This window comes from Hemicordylus capensis, chromosome 1 (genome assembly GCF_027244095.1).
Source record: "Hemicordylus capensis ecotype Gifberg chromosome 1, rHemCap1.1.pri, whole genome shotgun sequence".
NCBI lineage: Eukaryota > Metazoa > Chordata > Lepidosauria > Squamata > Cordylidae > Hemicordylus > Hemicordylus capensis.
In genome coordinates, this window is record NC_069657.1 from 260,517,797 (window position 1) to 260,535,162 (window position 17,366).

A 17,366-nucleotide genomic window follows, 5' to 3' on the forward strand; every position below is an offset into this window, starting at 1 on the left:
CTGCCTGCCTCCACAAATGGCCTCAGTAGCCCCAAACAGCAGCCGTGGTTGACTGGGCCTTTCTTTGCTGCCAATAGGCGCCACCATGGCCACTCATTCCCCTCAGGATGCTGACAGACTCGGGCTGGTCCCTCGCCCTTCCTTCTCTCTCTCTCTCCCTCCCTCTCTCTCTCTCTTCCCCTCCTTTTTTTCTTTCTCTTTCTCCCTTCCTGGGTTGACAGATCTTGTTCATCTTGTTTCCTCATCTAATTCACACAACACCTTCACACCAACACCAACACACCTTCACACCAACACTTCACAACACCTTCACACCTTCTTCTGAAGGTGCTCCCTCACAACCCCTCTCTTCGCAGACCCCTGCCCACTATCGATAGACAGACAGATAGAAAGGAGAGAGAGATTCCTCTCCTCTACAATCAAGAACATCTTCCGACCAGTAACAGTTGCATTCCAACTGTCCTTAACCATCACAGGCTCCTCCTGCTGATCTGCATATGGAATCCCCACTGCCCAATCACCACGGTGCTTCTGCTCATGAACTCTTGTGAGAGCTGCCATGCATGGGATTAGCCACGGGTACGCCTTAGAGAAATAAATAAAAATAAGATAAGATGTGTCTTGTGAGTCCAAACAGCAGACAACAGGAGAAGGAACATGTTGTCATCAATCTAGTAGTTGCCTGAAAGAACTGCATTTCACATCAACCCTCTGCTTAACTGCAACAGTTCAGCAAATGACTCTGTTGTCTTGCATATCCAGAGTGAAAAGGAGAATGGTTTCAGCTTTCAGTTCAGAGCAGGCATTCTCAATGCAAACTACATATTGAAAAGCAAATGGGGGGGGGGGGTGGGGGGAGAAAGAACCATTTATCTTAGTGTATGTAGAAGACAAACGAACACAAAGACAGCTGAGATTTGTCCATCATGTTGTTGTTATGACCAAAAAGGAGAATTATTACTACTGACTCCTCACACAAATAAGTTCTTTCAGTACTGGACATTATTTTGGTCACATCACCTCCAATAGCATGGGACTCCTTATTGCTTTGAAGACAGACAGCTAATGCCAAATTATGAATATGTTCGAAGTTACTTAACTCATTCCAGACATTAATTGCTATGTAAAATCTGCATAAGTAAACAATTTAATTTCATATTATCAAGAGGCTACAGAACTCCAGATGATGCCAAGCAGTGTTGACATAGTTGCACACAGGGCTTTAACATGCTGATCATATTAAGAGCAGTGCACAAGAAATCTTTCCACTTCGTAAGAAGTCAGACTGTTTACATGCTTAAGTGGCTAGGGACTTGGCTGTCTGTGTGTGGTCTATTTTTCTGTATTATAACCTCAAGTATAAAGAGGAGCAGCATGGAAATCATTTTACTTGCAAGTGAGGCCACAATTTGGTTACTAAAATTCTCAAGATACAACTTAAAGGGTGTTCTAAACAAACACACAATGAATAAAAATGATTCAACAGAAGATAAACTACAGTGGAACAGGCAGGCATTCTAACAAGCAATTTCAATATTTTTTGAGGACAGAAGTCAAATTCAGATGCTCTAACAATCCACAAAAGGATGGATAGAGGGCAGAAGTTGACATCTTTACCTACATGGAACAATTATCATCACTACAGCTGAAATTGTTAAGACAATGCATTCTCTATAAGGATTATAATTTTATTTATGGTTAAACTCTACAGAAGGTGATAGAATTGATAAATTTGTACAAATGAATTTTACTTCATATTAGAACAGAAAGGTACAGAATCATTAAGTGATGTGTGCATATATCAGATGGCAAACAGAGCAGAGAAGTGGCATATAATTCCTATTACAAAACATTGAATAATATGAATTTGAATGGTCAGAGCTATGGGACATTTATGGCAAAATAAATAGGGCTAAAATATGTCCTTGTTTCTTTACATGATCAAATGCAATCTTTGTCTAGAATCATGTGCAACCCAAAAGTAAGCTCTATTGTGTTCACTGGGGCTTACTCCCAGGTATGTATGCACTGCAGCCTAAGACACAAACTTGATGTACTACTCCATTTTGCATTTTAACACCACTTCAGATATGTTTTTTTCAGCAGACAATTCAGTTTACAAATGCTCAAATAAATGCATGCAATATTTATCAGCATGCCACCATGGTGACTACTTTCAGAGTTCTGTCAGTTAAGAAAGTGCATACACTTTCTCTGTATAGAATTTGCAGGAAATGCATTTATTCCCTTTCCAGATCATTCTCCATTTTTCAAAAAATGTGCAACTTTGAACAAGGTTAGAAAATAGTAATTGTGAAAGATGGATAGGATGCACTGCAGAAACTTCATATATGACTACTGGAGACTTGTTTTGCCCAAACCTTCTGGGTACAGATATTGGTCAAGCTCCTCCCGCTACCCCATCTGGGCTAAACTCCACCCCACAGAAATGAAGAGACATTTCTAGAACATCATCTTATGCCTAAAAACAAGCATCCATGCCCATGTGATAATCCTACAGAATAAGTCATTTAAGATCCCTCTTTGTCTAAAAGCATGTTTTAGTAACAGTTGTGCATTTCAGAAAAGTGAAATTTTGCTCATTGACTGGCAATGAAAGGATGTCCAGCCACAACCACAGCACCCCCACTTCACACATGAAGTGGGGAGATTTTTGCCAATCTCCCCTTCTCCCAGACATTCTCTTTGCAACCCAGAAATATTCCTTGCAGTTATGCCACCATCAGGGACTATTTCCAGGTTGCACTTGCGGGGGAAGGGGGAAGCGAAAAAAATCTCCCCCTGCATGTGTCCGCACTCTTGAAGCAGGGACATTATCACTGCAGCTGGTCATGCTTTCACTGGACAGATGCAGTATTAAGATGCTAGCCCTTATTTATTTGATTTGATTTATATATCGCCCTTCCAAAAATAGCTCAGGGAAGGTTTACAACAAAATATGAACAATTAATATCAATTTACAATTAAAATCAAAACTCAATTAAACAATTAATCCATTAACATTAAAATAATTTAAAACCAACATTAAAAATTTTAAACCATAAATCTAATTAAATTTCTTTTTAAGCAAAGTCACCACCAAGTCATAGAAATCACCCTGGAATTAAGATTCTTGTGCTGTTTTGGCTTCTTCTCCCCCCCCCCCCACAAAGGAAGCAAATTCAATCTGCCAGAAGTAAAGAACAATCCAAACTCAGTACTAATTGTGGTTAACACCTGTCTGACCTTCACAGACCACATTGTGCCAATGATATGCAAGCATACATTCAGGCTTGTGTGCGTATACACAACTTTATTATTATACCCACTAGAGAAACACAAAGATATTTATATGGCTATCTCAAATTGGTATGTGAAAACCAACTCCTCAAAACAAAATATGTCAGCATTTTGGATTTTTGGATGCATTCTGCACTCTTATCTTAGTTTTGCTGCTGGAATATTACTCTGTGCTTTTAATTGCTTAAGATATAACATCTCTTTTTGGTATATGCCTGGGAAATGTGGTCATCATATCCTGGGAAGTAGGAGGGTTTCCCTATTAAATAAAGTAGTTGCAGGCAGGGGGATATACAGTGGTAGGAGGAATGGAGGAATAAGGCACATAACTCCTGCCCCTCTTTCAGTGCTTCCCTAGCCTCAGTGACCAGAGTTACCTTGCCAGCTTACCATCAGGCCTAGTAGTGAAATTCCTTATTGCCAGGGTGGTCCAAAATTAAACATATGTTATCCACCATTGAATCCTGGGATGAGGGTGCTGACCTAGCTTGCACTATCAAGACCTGGAGGATGAACCTATTGGTCTCTCAGCTACATCTGCCTGAGTTCTCCGTACAACATCAACACAGGCATGAGGGTTGTGTGGTGGATTGCAGTGGTCTATAAGGATCCTCCCTAATGCTCCTGTTCAGACAGGTTCCAGTTGTAAGTACCTGTGCCTGGTGTTGGACATTCAGGACAAATTAGAGCTGTCAGTCCAGTTTGCCTCTCAGATCACACTTTGGACTTGGTCATAGTCAGATACTTCCTGGTGAGGTTTAGACTCGCATGATCACTCCCTCACTGGTTGACAGATTTCTGGGAATTTCCAGTTGGGATGGCTCCTGTTGAAGCTATAGCCACTCCATGGAACACGGAGATGACTTAAGTGGTAAATACAATGGGTCCTAAGGGCTCTCCCCCACTAAGGAGAGCCTGTTCAGCAATTTGGTTTATTGTGCAGCTGGGAGTTATGAAGTAGGTAAGGAGATGGTTTCAATGCAGATGTTCTATGAGAAGCCAACCAATCAGAGATAAGAGCTCATTATTGAGCTTCATCTGGCAATGATGGTGGCAAAGTAGCAATACTTCTCTGCCACCATTGTAACCATGAAGCTGTGCCCAGAGGAGCCCTTTTTAAGTTGTTTGGGGCAATCTTCAACTTGGTCCACAAATAAGGAAGAACCCTCAGAGGCATGCTATGACCTACATGCTTGGTGCTTTAAAGAAAAATTGCTTGCATTTGCCATGAGCTGAATACCAGTAGTTTTGCAGCTCTACAAGTGAGTTCAGAAAGCTGTCTAGTCTGCTGTTGTGGGACAAATTTCAATTGCTACAGCCCAAAGATGTGGACAAGGTCCTTGGTAGAGCAATGCTTATCACTTGTCTGTTCGACTCCTTGCCTTTCACAGCTAACTTCATCTAGCACATGGATATGCAACTTCGGCCCTCCAGCTGTTGTTGGACTACAACTCTCATCATCCCCAGTCACAGTGGCAAAATCAGGGATGACAGAAGTTATAGTCCGTCGATATATTATAGACCATTAAGGTATGGCTTACCAGCCACCAGGATCCATGGAGCCTGGAAACAATAGAGAGCTCTGGCTATAGGGGCTGCCAACTATGGATGTGCCACTCAGCAACACACACTCTATGATCTTGTAGCTGGAGCAGCTTCAGCAGAACTAGACCCCTCCTGCCCCTTCGTGGCCACTCAGAAGGAAGCTGCTGCTGTCATGAGGCTTTCCAGTCTAATGGCAGTGCAAAGCATGCTGAGAAGGTCTGCAAGGCCTTTGGAGGACTCTCTATGCTCTCAGCTCCTGATTTCAGCAATGGACCTGGCTTGCTCATTTGTTTCCTGGGTTTGCTGATTCAAACAGAGATTCTTCTGATCATCTGTTGCTACCAGGGTAGTCAATCTCTAACCCACAACCCACCTCCATATGGTTGTGTAAAAGACCCTAATTATTATGTGGCATTTCTTTCTATATACACTGGATGTATATAGAAAGCTGCTGAGGGACCAGCCAGGAATTTGGAGTGAAGTGTCATCAGCATACTGAAGACACCCAGCTTTATTTCTCCTTTTCATCTGATCCAGGTGAGGCAACGGAAGTGCTGAATCAGTGTCTGGGACTGATAATAGCTTGGATGAGGGCCAATAAAGGTAAAACTCAGTTCTAAAGGTGTCACTGGTGGGTGGTTTATCTGCCCAGGGCTGTGGTCTTTGTCTAGTTTTGGATAGGAGGCACTCCCTCCAAAAGGATCAAGTTCACAGACTGGGAGTACAAGCTGATCCAGCTTTGCTACTGAAGGTCCAAGTGGCATCCACGTCACAGAGCATCTTCTAACAACCTCCACATTAGACAACTGTGATGCACTGGATGTGGAGCTGCCTTTGGAGACAGCTTGAAAGCTTCAGTTCGTCAGCTGTAGATTACTAACTGATACCAGCTGATGGAAAAAATATCTCACTGGCTCTAAAACAGCTCCAACGGTTGCCAGTTGATTTCTGAGCTCAATTCAAAGCACTGGTGCTGATTTTAAAACCTCTCCACAGCTAAGGACGCAGTACCTCCAGAAATGCCTTCCCCCCATGAATCTGCCCATATGCTAAAATCATCATCACAGGCCTTTCTCCAAGTATCCCCACCGTCAGAGGTTTGGTGGGTGGCTACTTGGGAGAGCATTTTGGGTTGTGGCTTCCTGCCTCTGGAATGCCCTCCCCAGGGAGGATTATCTGGCAGGAACCCTCATGTCTTCTCACCACTAGGTGAAAGCCTTCCCCGGGCTTTTTTAGAAATTAGTTTTAACTGTTGCTTTGATTTTTGTTTATTACTATATTACTTTTACTGTTTTATTGTTCCTGATGATGATGTTTTAACTGTCTTAAGGTTTTATATTTTTGTTAATCACTCTAGGGCTTTTTAAAAACTTCAAAGAAGTGTGTGTGTGTGTGTGTGTGTGTGTGTATTTAATTCTCCTAAATGTACCCATCGCTAATCCCATGTGTGGCAGCTCTCGCGAGAGCAGCTGCCTGAGAGACAGCGAGGGGGACAGGGGATAGGAGACAATGGCAGCAGCGGCCGGAGGAGGTGGCAGGCTGGCCTGGCCCTGGCCCTGCCAGAGGAGGAGGCAGTGGTGGGCCGGCCTGGTCCTGGCCTGGCTGCCAGAGGAGGTGGCAGGCCAGGAGGAGGAGCCTGGAGGCGGCAGCGGGCTGGCCTGGCCCTGGCCTGCATGCCAGGAGGAGGGGGTGGGAGGAGGGGGTGGGCCGGTTTTCCATCCGGCCCGCAAGCCATAAAGCTTGGGGTGGGGGGAGAGGAAGCAGACCGGCCAGCCAGCCAGCCTGTCAGAAAGCGCAGGGAGGGGATAAGAAGTGGGCGGTTTCAGAGGCCGGCCAGAAAGCCGTGTGTGTGTGTGTGTGTGTGTGTGTGTGTGTGTGTGTGTGTGCGCGCGCGCGGCGGGGGGGGGACAACTGGGAGGGCCGGAGGCACAGATGCTCTGCGCCCAGCCCAGCTAGTGTGTGTGTGTATGTATGTACAAATAAAACAAAACAAGCTGACACACAAATTGTTGAATAAAACAAACTGACACAAAAACTCCCTCTACCCAGTTATCTGGCCTCCTTGGTTCATTGGCCCATAGTCTTCCACTTCCTATCCAACCCTTTTCTTTCCCAAAGCTGGCCTCATGTTTGTTACCTCCCTGGACCCTAAAGTAAAGTGTGTTGTCAAGTTGGTGTCGACTTGACTAGGTTACTCCTGGTAACCACAGAGCCACGTGGTTGTCGTTGGTAGAATAAAGGAGGGGTAAACCATTGCCATCTCCCGCACAGTATGAGGTGATGCCTTTCAGTATCTTTCTATATCTGTGCTGCCCAATATAGGTGTTTCCCATACATACATTTGAACCGGCAACCTATGGCTTGCTAGGCAAGTCATTTTCCTACTGCACCATTAGGTGGATCTCCATGGACCCTGTTCCCACTGAATTCTCAAACTTCTTGCCTATCCAACAAGATAGAGGCAAGGGAAGACAGGAGAAGAATATGCATTCAGTTCACCCTGAAGACCCCATTACCTGCATGGGTCTGGGAAGAGCCAGAGAGGAGAAGTAGTGCAGCAGATCCAGTAGTGGACCCCGCCCAGAACAGCCGAAGCTTGACGTCAGTGGCAGTCAAGCTGCAAAGAGGGAGGGGGGCAGTGATGCTAACATCGTCCAATGATGTGCAGACATCAGCAGCGCTAGAGGGAGGTGGGGCACCACCTGGGCTGGCCCCGGGGACAGGCCAAGGTGGCAGAAGGGGGAGCAGGCTGAAGGGAAACGAGAACAGGGAATACAGGACACAGTGGGGTTGTAACATGAGGGGGAAACAAGCGCTAGCCTTTATGGCATGGGTGATGGGAAAGGTATGGGTGACAAGAAAGGAAGGAGCACGGGCTGGAAGAGGCTGGGGATTGCTGTGGCAGAGGCCAATGATGAAGCCAGCCAAGCTGGAGGGAGCTTGGGACTTCTGGTGCAGCCAGGCTGTGAGTGCTGAAAAAAGCCCCCATAAGGGTGAAGTAACCCTTTTGGGGTACTCTGAGGCTTTCCTGCCTAAGGCCTCCCCCAGAACAGCCATCCCAACCCAGAATAAAGGAAGGGTTGGACAAGCATCTATTTTTCCTTGAGGACTTCTTTTAAAAATGGAATCATTTATATTATCTCATTTAGCAAACCTCTCCAAGTTTAATTATGACTAGCTATTTGTCACAAGAAATACCAATAAAAACCCTTTAATATTAAAGTTTCGTGTTACCCCGTGAGACAATATTTCCCATTTCACTACGAAGACAAAATGTAACATAATCTTTAAATGATTCAATATATGGAAGAACTGAAGAATGGTAATCTTCGTCTCTGCAAAACCCTGCATAGTTCTGCTCTAAGGAAGTATCTATGTGAACTAGGATAATGTTCCGGTTTCTATAGTAACAGAAACTGGAGTTCCCCAAGCTTGTTATAGAACTATTCTGTGGGCTGAAGAGAGAAGTCTTCTAGACATGTGCTTTTAAAAATTGCAAGCCCTTACTTGCTGAATGGAAATAGTATTTTTCGGTGGAAGCACTTCCAAGTCTAGAGAAAGTTTCGTTCACAACATTCTGAATGACTAATAAAATGCTATCCACTTCTATTACCAGCTGGCGTGATCTGATCTGAAGACACAATAGAGAAAAAAGTAGAAATAAAACCAACAGCAGAAGAATGTAATTGTTTTACCAGTGTGATCAAGATGTTTTAACTTGTATATACAACCAAAAAAACCTTTAAATATGAAAACAACTTTTGCACAGAGTGAACAGTATAAATAAAAGGTGAAAAGCAATGTTCACAATCAAAAGGATGTATTTAATTCAGGGGTGAGATGTAATAAAAAGGTAAGAGTGAACTACACAACACGATCTTACTGCAATCTTCACATGTGCAACACATGAAGATTTGTGCAACAGCATTAGCTAGCAATAATAACTAATAAAAATAGCTGGGAAACATATTGCAGGGAAACAATCTATGTTATTTCAAGTGCTTCTCTTGGTAAAGAACCATAACTAGTGTTCAAAACGACATCAAAGCATTCACGCTTTTATAACAAATGACAGCCTGAGACACAGAGAGGCTGTTCTCACGACCACCAATAACAGGGCTAGAGGCCTGAAGGCCAAGTTAGTACTCCCATGTGAACAGCGCCAAGCCTCTGAACTGTGCTCTCTGAAAGTAGGGTTACCCCATTCCCAGCCCCAGCTCTTAAATGAGGGTTAGCAGGCAGAAAAGCTTGCCCACTGTCTCCAAGTGCTCATGTGGAGCCGTGGAGCTGCTGCTTGAACTCCGACACCAGCCCTCCCCACAGGGCTACCAGAGAGTGTGGATACCAGAGTGAGCTGGGGGCTGCCCTACAAAGCCAGCTCCATGCATCCAAAGCCAAAATACACTTTGTAGAAATCTGCCTGACAACTGATGACATCACCAGCACTGAGCACTTGCTCCAGCATTCTTAAAGTGGCAGGCACCCTGCAAATGGGTTCAAGAGAAAAGAAGAACATAGGAACATAGCAGGTGTGTGTGTAAGAACCAGGAGGCATTTATCTTATCCCTCCTGGTTCTGGGGTGTGGGTGTGTGCGTGCGTGCGTGCGTGCGTGCACGTGCATCCGTGTGCTGGCTCTTACTTAGGGGCAGGCTGGCAGCTGCTGATGTCCCCTTCTCCCTTGCCATCCCTGCCTTGCCAGGAAGGGGTTAACTGATTGCTCCTGGGACCCACCAATCAGGGAGCTGCAAAGCAGGGCTGCAGCTGTCTGTCCTGTGAGCTCACCGCCAAGACCTAACCATCTGCTCACGTGTTTACTGTGAGGTGGGTGAGAGGGTTACAGCAGGGCTGCTGGGGTTACTTTGTCTGCTGATCGTGTGAATACCCTTAGAGACAACATAGTTCCTGGGGTTGGTGAAGCAGAATGCTCATTTCTTTCACATTCTGCCACTCAATTCCATTCCTCTCCTCCCTCTGTGTACTAAGATTGAATGAAACAAGCAATCCACTCACTGTAACCCCCAGCCTCATTGTACACATCCCTCATTTGTGGCTGTGCACAACCCTCACTCACCACAGCTCATCCTCAGAGACTTGTCATAACTTCTGCCCTAGATCACACCATGATGCTATTTCAAAAGGGGGCGTCACCCTATACAAGAACACTCTTCGATGCACACAATATTTGATCACAGACAAACACAGGTGGTCAGTTGACAATACCTTTTCTATCAACAAAAAGTGCTTCACAACTCTATAGATCAATTACTAGAGAACAGGACATTTTTACGCCTCTTGCTTCAACCTGGACATGAATTCTGCTTCCTATAGCAACCAGATATACAAATACAATTAATATTTATATACCGCTTTTCAACAAAAGTTCCCAAAGCAGTTTACATAGATGTAAATAAATAAATACAATGGCTCCCTGTCCCCAAAGGGCTCACAATCCAAAAAAGAAATGTTAAGATAGACACAAGCAACAGCCCCTGGAGGGAAACTGTGCTAGGGATGGACAGGGCCAGTTGCTTGCCCCCTGCTAGATAAAGAGAATCGCCACTTTAAAAAGGTACCTCTTTACTCAGGTGAGGCAAGAAGTTAGGCATAGGCTGCTAGGTGAACAGGCAGGTCTCCTAAAAAGAGAAAACACTAACTCCCTTTTCCAGGGCTACACTTCTGTGCATATGCCTGGGGTAAGATCTGCTGAACTTAATGACGTTTACTTCCAAGGAAACATGCACAGAGGAGAGCAGCTGCCTTCATGTGCTGCACCCCCTCCAAAGCATCTGGTTGGCCACTGTGGAAACAGGATGCTAGACAAGATGGACCTTTGGTATGATCTTGCCAGGCTCTTCTTCTTTATTTATTTGTCAAATTTGTACACTGCCCCAAACTCCCATCTGTGGGCAGTTAACAACAACATAAAACAAGTTAAAACATACACACAAATCTCAAAACAATTAAGGCAAGCTAAAAATTAAAAACAGGCAAAAACCTAAAATTTAAAAAGCTTGGCTGAAGAGGGAGGTTTTCAAGTGCTTTTTAAAAATTGCCAGAGATGGGGAGGATCATATTTCAGTAGGGAGCGCATTCCACAGTCTTGGGGCAGCAACTGAGAAGGCCCGTTGCTGTGTGGCCGCAAGCCAAGCTAGTGGCAACTGGAGACGGACCTCTCCAGACGACCTCAATGGGCATTGGGAATCATAATGAAGACAACGTTCTCTTAAATACCCAGGGCCTAAGCCATTTAGGGCTTTATAGGTTATAACCAGCACATTGTATTTTGCCCGGAAACCTATTGGCAGCCAGTGTAGTTCTATCAACAAAGGAGTACCGTGGTCTCTCCAAGATGACCCAGAGACCAACCTGGCTGCTGCATTCTGTACCAACTGGAGTTTCTAGACTACATACAAAGGCAGCCCCACATAGAGCGCATTGCAGAAGTCAAGTCTGGAGGTTACCAACATATGTACCACTGTTTTGAGGCCATTCATCTCAAGAAATGGGTGCAGCTGGCATATCAGCCAAAGCTGGTAGAAAGCACCTCTGGCCACTGCCTCAACCTGGGACACCAGGAAGAGGTGTGGATCCAGAAGCACTCCTGGACTGTGTACTTGTTCCTTTTGGATAAGTGTGACCTCATCTAGAACAGGCAGATCAAGATCGTCTCTGGAGTTCTGACCCCACACAATATGTACCTCCATCTTAACTGGATTCAGTCTCATTTTATGCTCCCTCATCCAGCCTATTACTGCTTCCAGGCAGGCATTAAGGGAGGTTATGCCATCTCCTGATGATTTTGACATGGAGAAATGGATATGAGTATCATCAGCATACTGATAACACCCTGCACCAAATCCCCTGATGATCTCACCCAGCAGTTTCATGCAGATGTTAAAGAGCATTGGAGACAGTATGGAGCCCTGAGGGACGCCACACATGAGCTCAGATTTTGAAGAGCAACAGTCTCCAATTGACATCATCTGGAATCTGTCCAAGAGGTAGGAGCAGAACCACTGTAAGACAGTGCCTCCCACCCCCAACTCTCTCAGACGTTCCAGAAGGATACTATGGTCAATAATACTGAAAGCCGCCGAGAGATCCAAAAGGAACAACAGAGTCATACTTCCTTTGTCAATTCCCAATTGGAGATCATGCATTAGGCCGACCAAGGCAGGCTCCACCCCATAGCCTTCCCGGAAGCCAGTTTGAAATGGGTCTAGATTATGTTGGATCAAGTAACAGTGTATGCTTTCTTTTCCATCACTGCCCACACCACACAACTACTGCTTCTGCTTTGAATTAACTTTTCTTTTTTGACTATCCTGTATCTTTAGCCAAGCATGGAATTAATTAATTAATTTAACAAGGAAGTTAGTATCTAGTCATGAGTAGTCTCCCTTTCCCCATTATTATGACAGCTTTGCTCAGGCTAAAATAGATGAGGCGTTCTAGCAAACGGCAATCTAGCCTTTCTGCATGTTTGTAACCCAGGGCTGCATAACTTCGGCCCACCAACTGTTTAACACTACAACTCCCATCATCCCCACCACAGTGGCCAATATTCAGGGATGATGGGAGCTGTAATTCAACATCTGCAGGAGGACTGAAGATGTACAGCTGTATTTAAAGGCTGGTTCAGGTCAAGGCTGGTTCAGGTCAAGGAAAAAACACAGAAAGCAGCAGTTTATTATAATGTTATCTTAAATATATCTTTCTATATAAATTAGAATGAAACATTATTCTGCTACAGCAAGTTTCCACTAGAAGTGTAAAGTACCTTATAGTTCTTTAGAACTGACAGCAAGACAAGTGCCTGACAAGTCTCAATGAAACCTGGATGCTGTGGAATGAATGAAAGTTACCTTCTTACTTATAATTAAGGACATTTCAACAAACAATACAAGGAAGATAAATATAGAGGAGGCTTTAAATGTGCCTGTGAAGCTTTTGTTTGGCTTCAATGGATTTCACCGAGAATCAAGAAGACATGGCAATATTTCGCTAGCACAATTTATTTCAGAAATGTTAAAAAAACATTCCCATGGCATTTTCACAGCACAAGTGCGATCTCTCAGCTCCCAGACAGATTTTCAGTTCCTTAATTTATTTTTAACTAACAGGAGTTTATAGCTATCCTCTACCACAATGACATGGCTTGCAAAACAGTTATGTATTAGAGATTAAGTGCATGATCCCTTTGGTTAGACCATCAGTAACCAAGTCAAATACTTCTACAGAGTTACCACACACACATCTAGCATCACCTGACCATTAGTACTGCAAAGGGATTCTCCAGTAGTCATAGGTCAGAACGCTTACTAAGTACAATGACAGAAGCAAAATTTCAAAAAGGCATATGCTGTTGAAATACAGGAACTAGACTGAAAAATTTGCAGAGTCACGGTACAGTCTTAAGGAATTGCAATTTGACACACTGCTCAAGGACATGCTTATTAGAGAAATGAAACTAAACCCACATCCTCACTACGCAATTAGGGGGGAAACACTGCAATGGCAAAAGGCCATGAAATTGCAAGTGTTGAACATTTCCCTTTGGTGTTTAGCCTCTACTCAGCATCACAACTTACCTCAAATTGCTAAGAAATTAGCTTATTGGAATATCACTTGATAGAACATTACTATCACAACATGATCAGTTCATGCTTCACTTTAACCAAACCAATTTTCAGTGTCATACAGACAACCATAGACCGAAGAAGAAAGAGGCGCGCTGCTGCAAGGCACTCTACAACACCCACTCTGCTTGCGGATGTGGTCTGCTCCATGCCTCCTAAGCTCTGTGTGATTGCAGTTGCCACACCACTACCACTGAGAACAATGGGAGCAGCGTGGCAACTGCGTATATGCAATACTTTGTAGGCACAGAGCAACCTACCTCCATAGCAGCACAGCTTTAGAATTCAGAGTGCCTCACACAGCAGTGTGCCTCTCCCTTCAGTCTAGGACTCTCTGTGTGGTATGTCAGTTAATTACTTAAAGAGACTGAACAAGATTTTCTATTTATTCTGCACCACATCACGCAGTTACCAAAGCAATTCCACCTTCTCAAATACTGTAATTTCCACTGTTTTTTTGGTTTAAGAATACAAGCTTTAAAACCCCTTTCTGTCTCAGATTTGTTCTTCTCACCTTCCTGCTTTCAGCATAGACCCACTCCAGCACCATTTGTGGGCAGTCAAATGGAATCCTAGTGGACTACCTTCATCAAAAGCTACTTCCAGAAATATGTAACATTGAAACCCTTCATTATTTGCCTATATGCTATGTCATTATTGTGCATTATTGTTCTTTAAGAAGTAGTTCCAACTACATTTATATATTTGCATTTTAGAGTTACAAGAGAAGCCATGACAAATATGTCACGTTAGATCTGAAATCACATGCGTTATATTGGTGAGGGAGAGACAGAATAGGGCACTGATGAGCAGGAAGAAGGTGAAATGGAGGGTTGGAACAGTTTTGTCAGAACAATCCTCCGAGGCTGTTCTCACACGCAGCCTAACCCAGGCTGCGCTTGAGAACTGCCACCTAGCCCCACTTTCAAACCAGGCTCAAACCAAGGTTAAGGGAGTGGGCAATCCTTTAACCCGAGCTAACCGCTTGTGTGTTCGCTGGGGCTATGTTTAGTGTCAGTGGACATAGAGATGGGGGCCTAGAGCGCTCGTCTCTCAGGGGAATACCGTGCAGCACAGGGTATTGTGGGATTCACGGAGGCTGGGACAGCGAGTCCAGGCCTCAGACCAATCTGTCCTGGTCTGCGCTTCATGGAGCAGGGCTGATTGTGTAGGAGCACACTCCATGCTCCTACCAAGGACCCAATGATCATCTGGGGTGGAAGGCAAGGTTTCGGAAGCCTTCCCCCTGCCTGGCTGCCTGGGGGGTCGTGTTAAGGGCCCCTCTTTGGTTTTTTTTCAGTACAGTATATTATGTTGCTTTCACAAAGTCTCTCTCTGTCTTGGTTTGCTTGTTTTTGTTCTTAGGACATTTTCTCCCCCGCCCCGCCCCCCTTTTTTTAACATAGCCTGTGTCTTCTGTAACTGTTAACACCAACTATCAACTGTTTTTCTTGCTCCTTCCCTTGCTCCTCTTATCCCATTTCTTTCTCTCACTCTCATCTCCCCAATTTCCACTCTTATTGGCTGTGTCCTGTTGACTGACAGAAGGAGAACCACCTCCTTCTGTAACCTTCATCTAAACATTCTGCACCTGCAAAGCATGTGGGCTCTCTGCTTTTGTGGGGCTACTTTTTGATTCTGTAAAGTGGAAAGATCTGGGATCCCCCCCCCGCACGCACACACACAAAAGCAAAAAACCCTAGCATTTTGGGACATGCCTTCTGATCCCTCCCAAATGCCCCTTCCCACTCTTAACAAGAGCTTGTGGAGATACTGTGACTATTCACATGCTCGGTTAGCAGTTAGCAATATATTAGTAGATAGAAATATTGGCAGTGCACCCTTGGCACATAACCAAGTAGCATGGCCAACCAAGCATGCAGTCAGAGCTGAGCTACATTTATCACAGAAGTAACCACATGCAAGCTGGGCTCTGAAGCCTATTGAGAATTTTCCCAAAAGCAGACAGAGAAAGCTGGAAGGGGCCGTAAACCAACACACAGGAAAGCCAGAAGTGCTGGCTGTGTCCCCATGTTGTTTACCTCATTTCCCTTAAGGACTGGGAAGGGATGGAGGTACAACTAGCTGCTAAAGGAGATATAAAACAAGAATAAACAGCTGCTGGAGATATGTAGCCAGCAGTTCCTGCCTCCCTGTGCTTTTTGCCTATGATCTGCCGGCATTCAGGGTAGTTTTAGAACAGAGCCTGCCTAACATTTTTACGCAACAGATGTAATGTGTAACCATACTGGACTCTCAAAGAAGCACCAGCAGTTTAGTGCTTGGGGGAGGGCCTGGCACAGAGGACTGAGCAGTCTTGCCGTGTGGAAGGAATAGGTCCCTTCGTGAATTAGTTCCATGGAGGTAGTTTACAGAAAAGCTGAATCATCGTCAATGTCAACAGACCACTTTGTCACCAATTGTCGATATCATCAGTGTCACCAACACAAGTGACACCAACATCACAGGCGTAAGGTCAACTAAGACAACAAAGAGTCATTGCTAGTGAAAAATAATGGTGGAAGAAAAAACCTTTCAAATTGTTCTTGTAGCTAGTGTGTACTGAACACATTCGTCGCAGGCCTTTAGGACTTGAATGCATGTCTCTTCTAGCAAGAGTGGCTTGGAAGAATGAGTTCAGGTGTCTCCTTCAGAGCCAAAGAATCTCTTGTGATCCCTGTAGGCTCAACTCTCTCTGGTGAGGAAGGGAGCTAGTACGTAAGATCTGGTGACAGCAATTACTGGGTCCCTTTAGGGAAAAGAGACCTGAAAGAGGTCTTTGCTGCAGCAGGAAGTGCCTAAAGTTAAGCCATTTGAGTACTGCACCAAAGTGCTACTTCTTAAAGATGCATATAACGCGAGGTAACTGCGATTCGTCAGCAGCTAAGCTGAATAATGCCACTGGCTGGATGAACAACACCTTCTCTGTAAATAGTTCCCTCGTATGAACTCTCCTCCCACAGCCTAAGTGTAGCAAAGTTGTGTTCAGTCACTGTTTGGAAAAGCTCCTGCTCTTGCAATGCAGCTCAGTCCTGGAATCCCTCGGAATTGAGATTCCCTTTACATGTTACCATAGGTGCATGAGAGTTGCTTGTCCATTATTATTATATTATTATTTACATTTATATCCCACTCTTCCTCCGAGCAGTGTACATGCTTATTTTTATCCTCACAACAACCATGTGAGGTAGGTTAGGCAGAGAGATACATGACTGCCCAGAGTCGCCCAGTGAGTTTCATGGGTGAATGGGGATTAGAACTCAGGTCTTCCCGGCCCTAGTAGTCCAACACTCTAACCACTACACTATGCTGGCTGGCAGGCATTAGTATCTCCTACACAGCTGGGGCCATGTTTGAATGATTCATCTACATAGGCAGTGGTTGACTGCGCAGGTCTTGACAGTGGATTTGGTACCCCACCAGAAGAGAAGTGCCGATTCTATTAGAAACTTAAATGATCCAAAGTATGTGGTTGGTCATTTAAATATTATCCTGGTCATGAGGGAGCCAGTCATGGAAAAGTGACCCCACCACCACCATAGAGACATATAGAGTAAAGGGTCCTTGATGGTCTGGTGATAGTAATGATATCAACAGTTGGTGACACTGTGCTGCTGGTGACACCAACTGTCTCTGAAGGAAACACCTGAACTCATTCTTCCAAGCCACTCTTGCTAGAAGAGACATTCATGTAAGTCCCAAAGGCCTGAGACTAATGTGTCAGTATACACTAGCTACTACAACAATTGGAGAGGTTTTTTCTTTGTTGTCTTAGCTAACCTTTCTCCTAGCTATGCCAGTTGCATGATACATAATGAAATAATTAACCAAGTCTCAGAGATTACTTAAATACATTGATGCTGATATTCCATTCCCACAGG

General features: G+C 44.5%; 1 protein-coding gene across 6 annotated transcripts in view; it reads right to left on the bottom strand.

The window, feature by feature from the left end:
- Nucleotides 1-17,366, bottom strand: part of SLX4IP (SLX4 interacting protein) — a 123,135-nt gene that overhangs the window by 77,392 nt on the left and 28,377 nt on the right. For 2 of the 6 annotated variants that reach the window (XM_053285794.1, XM_053285793.1), the window contains exon 1: nt 316-454. The exons of 2 other annotated variants lie outside the window; for them this stretch is intronic. In XM_053285794.1, the coding sequence (XP_053141769.1) occupies nt 316-429 (114 nt within the window). In that variant the 5' untranslated portion in view covers nt 430-454. Of the gene's footprint in view, nt 1-283; nt 455-7,361; nt 7,407-17,366 lie in introns of those variants that run through there. 2 more of the 6 variants (XM_053285797.1, XM_053285798.1) reach the window with 2 other exon arrangements.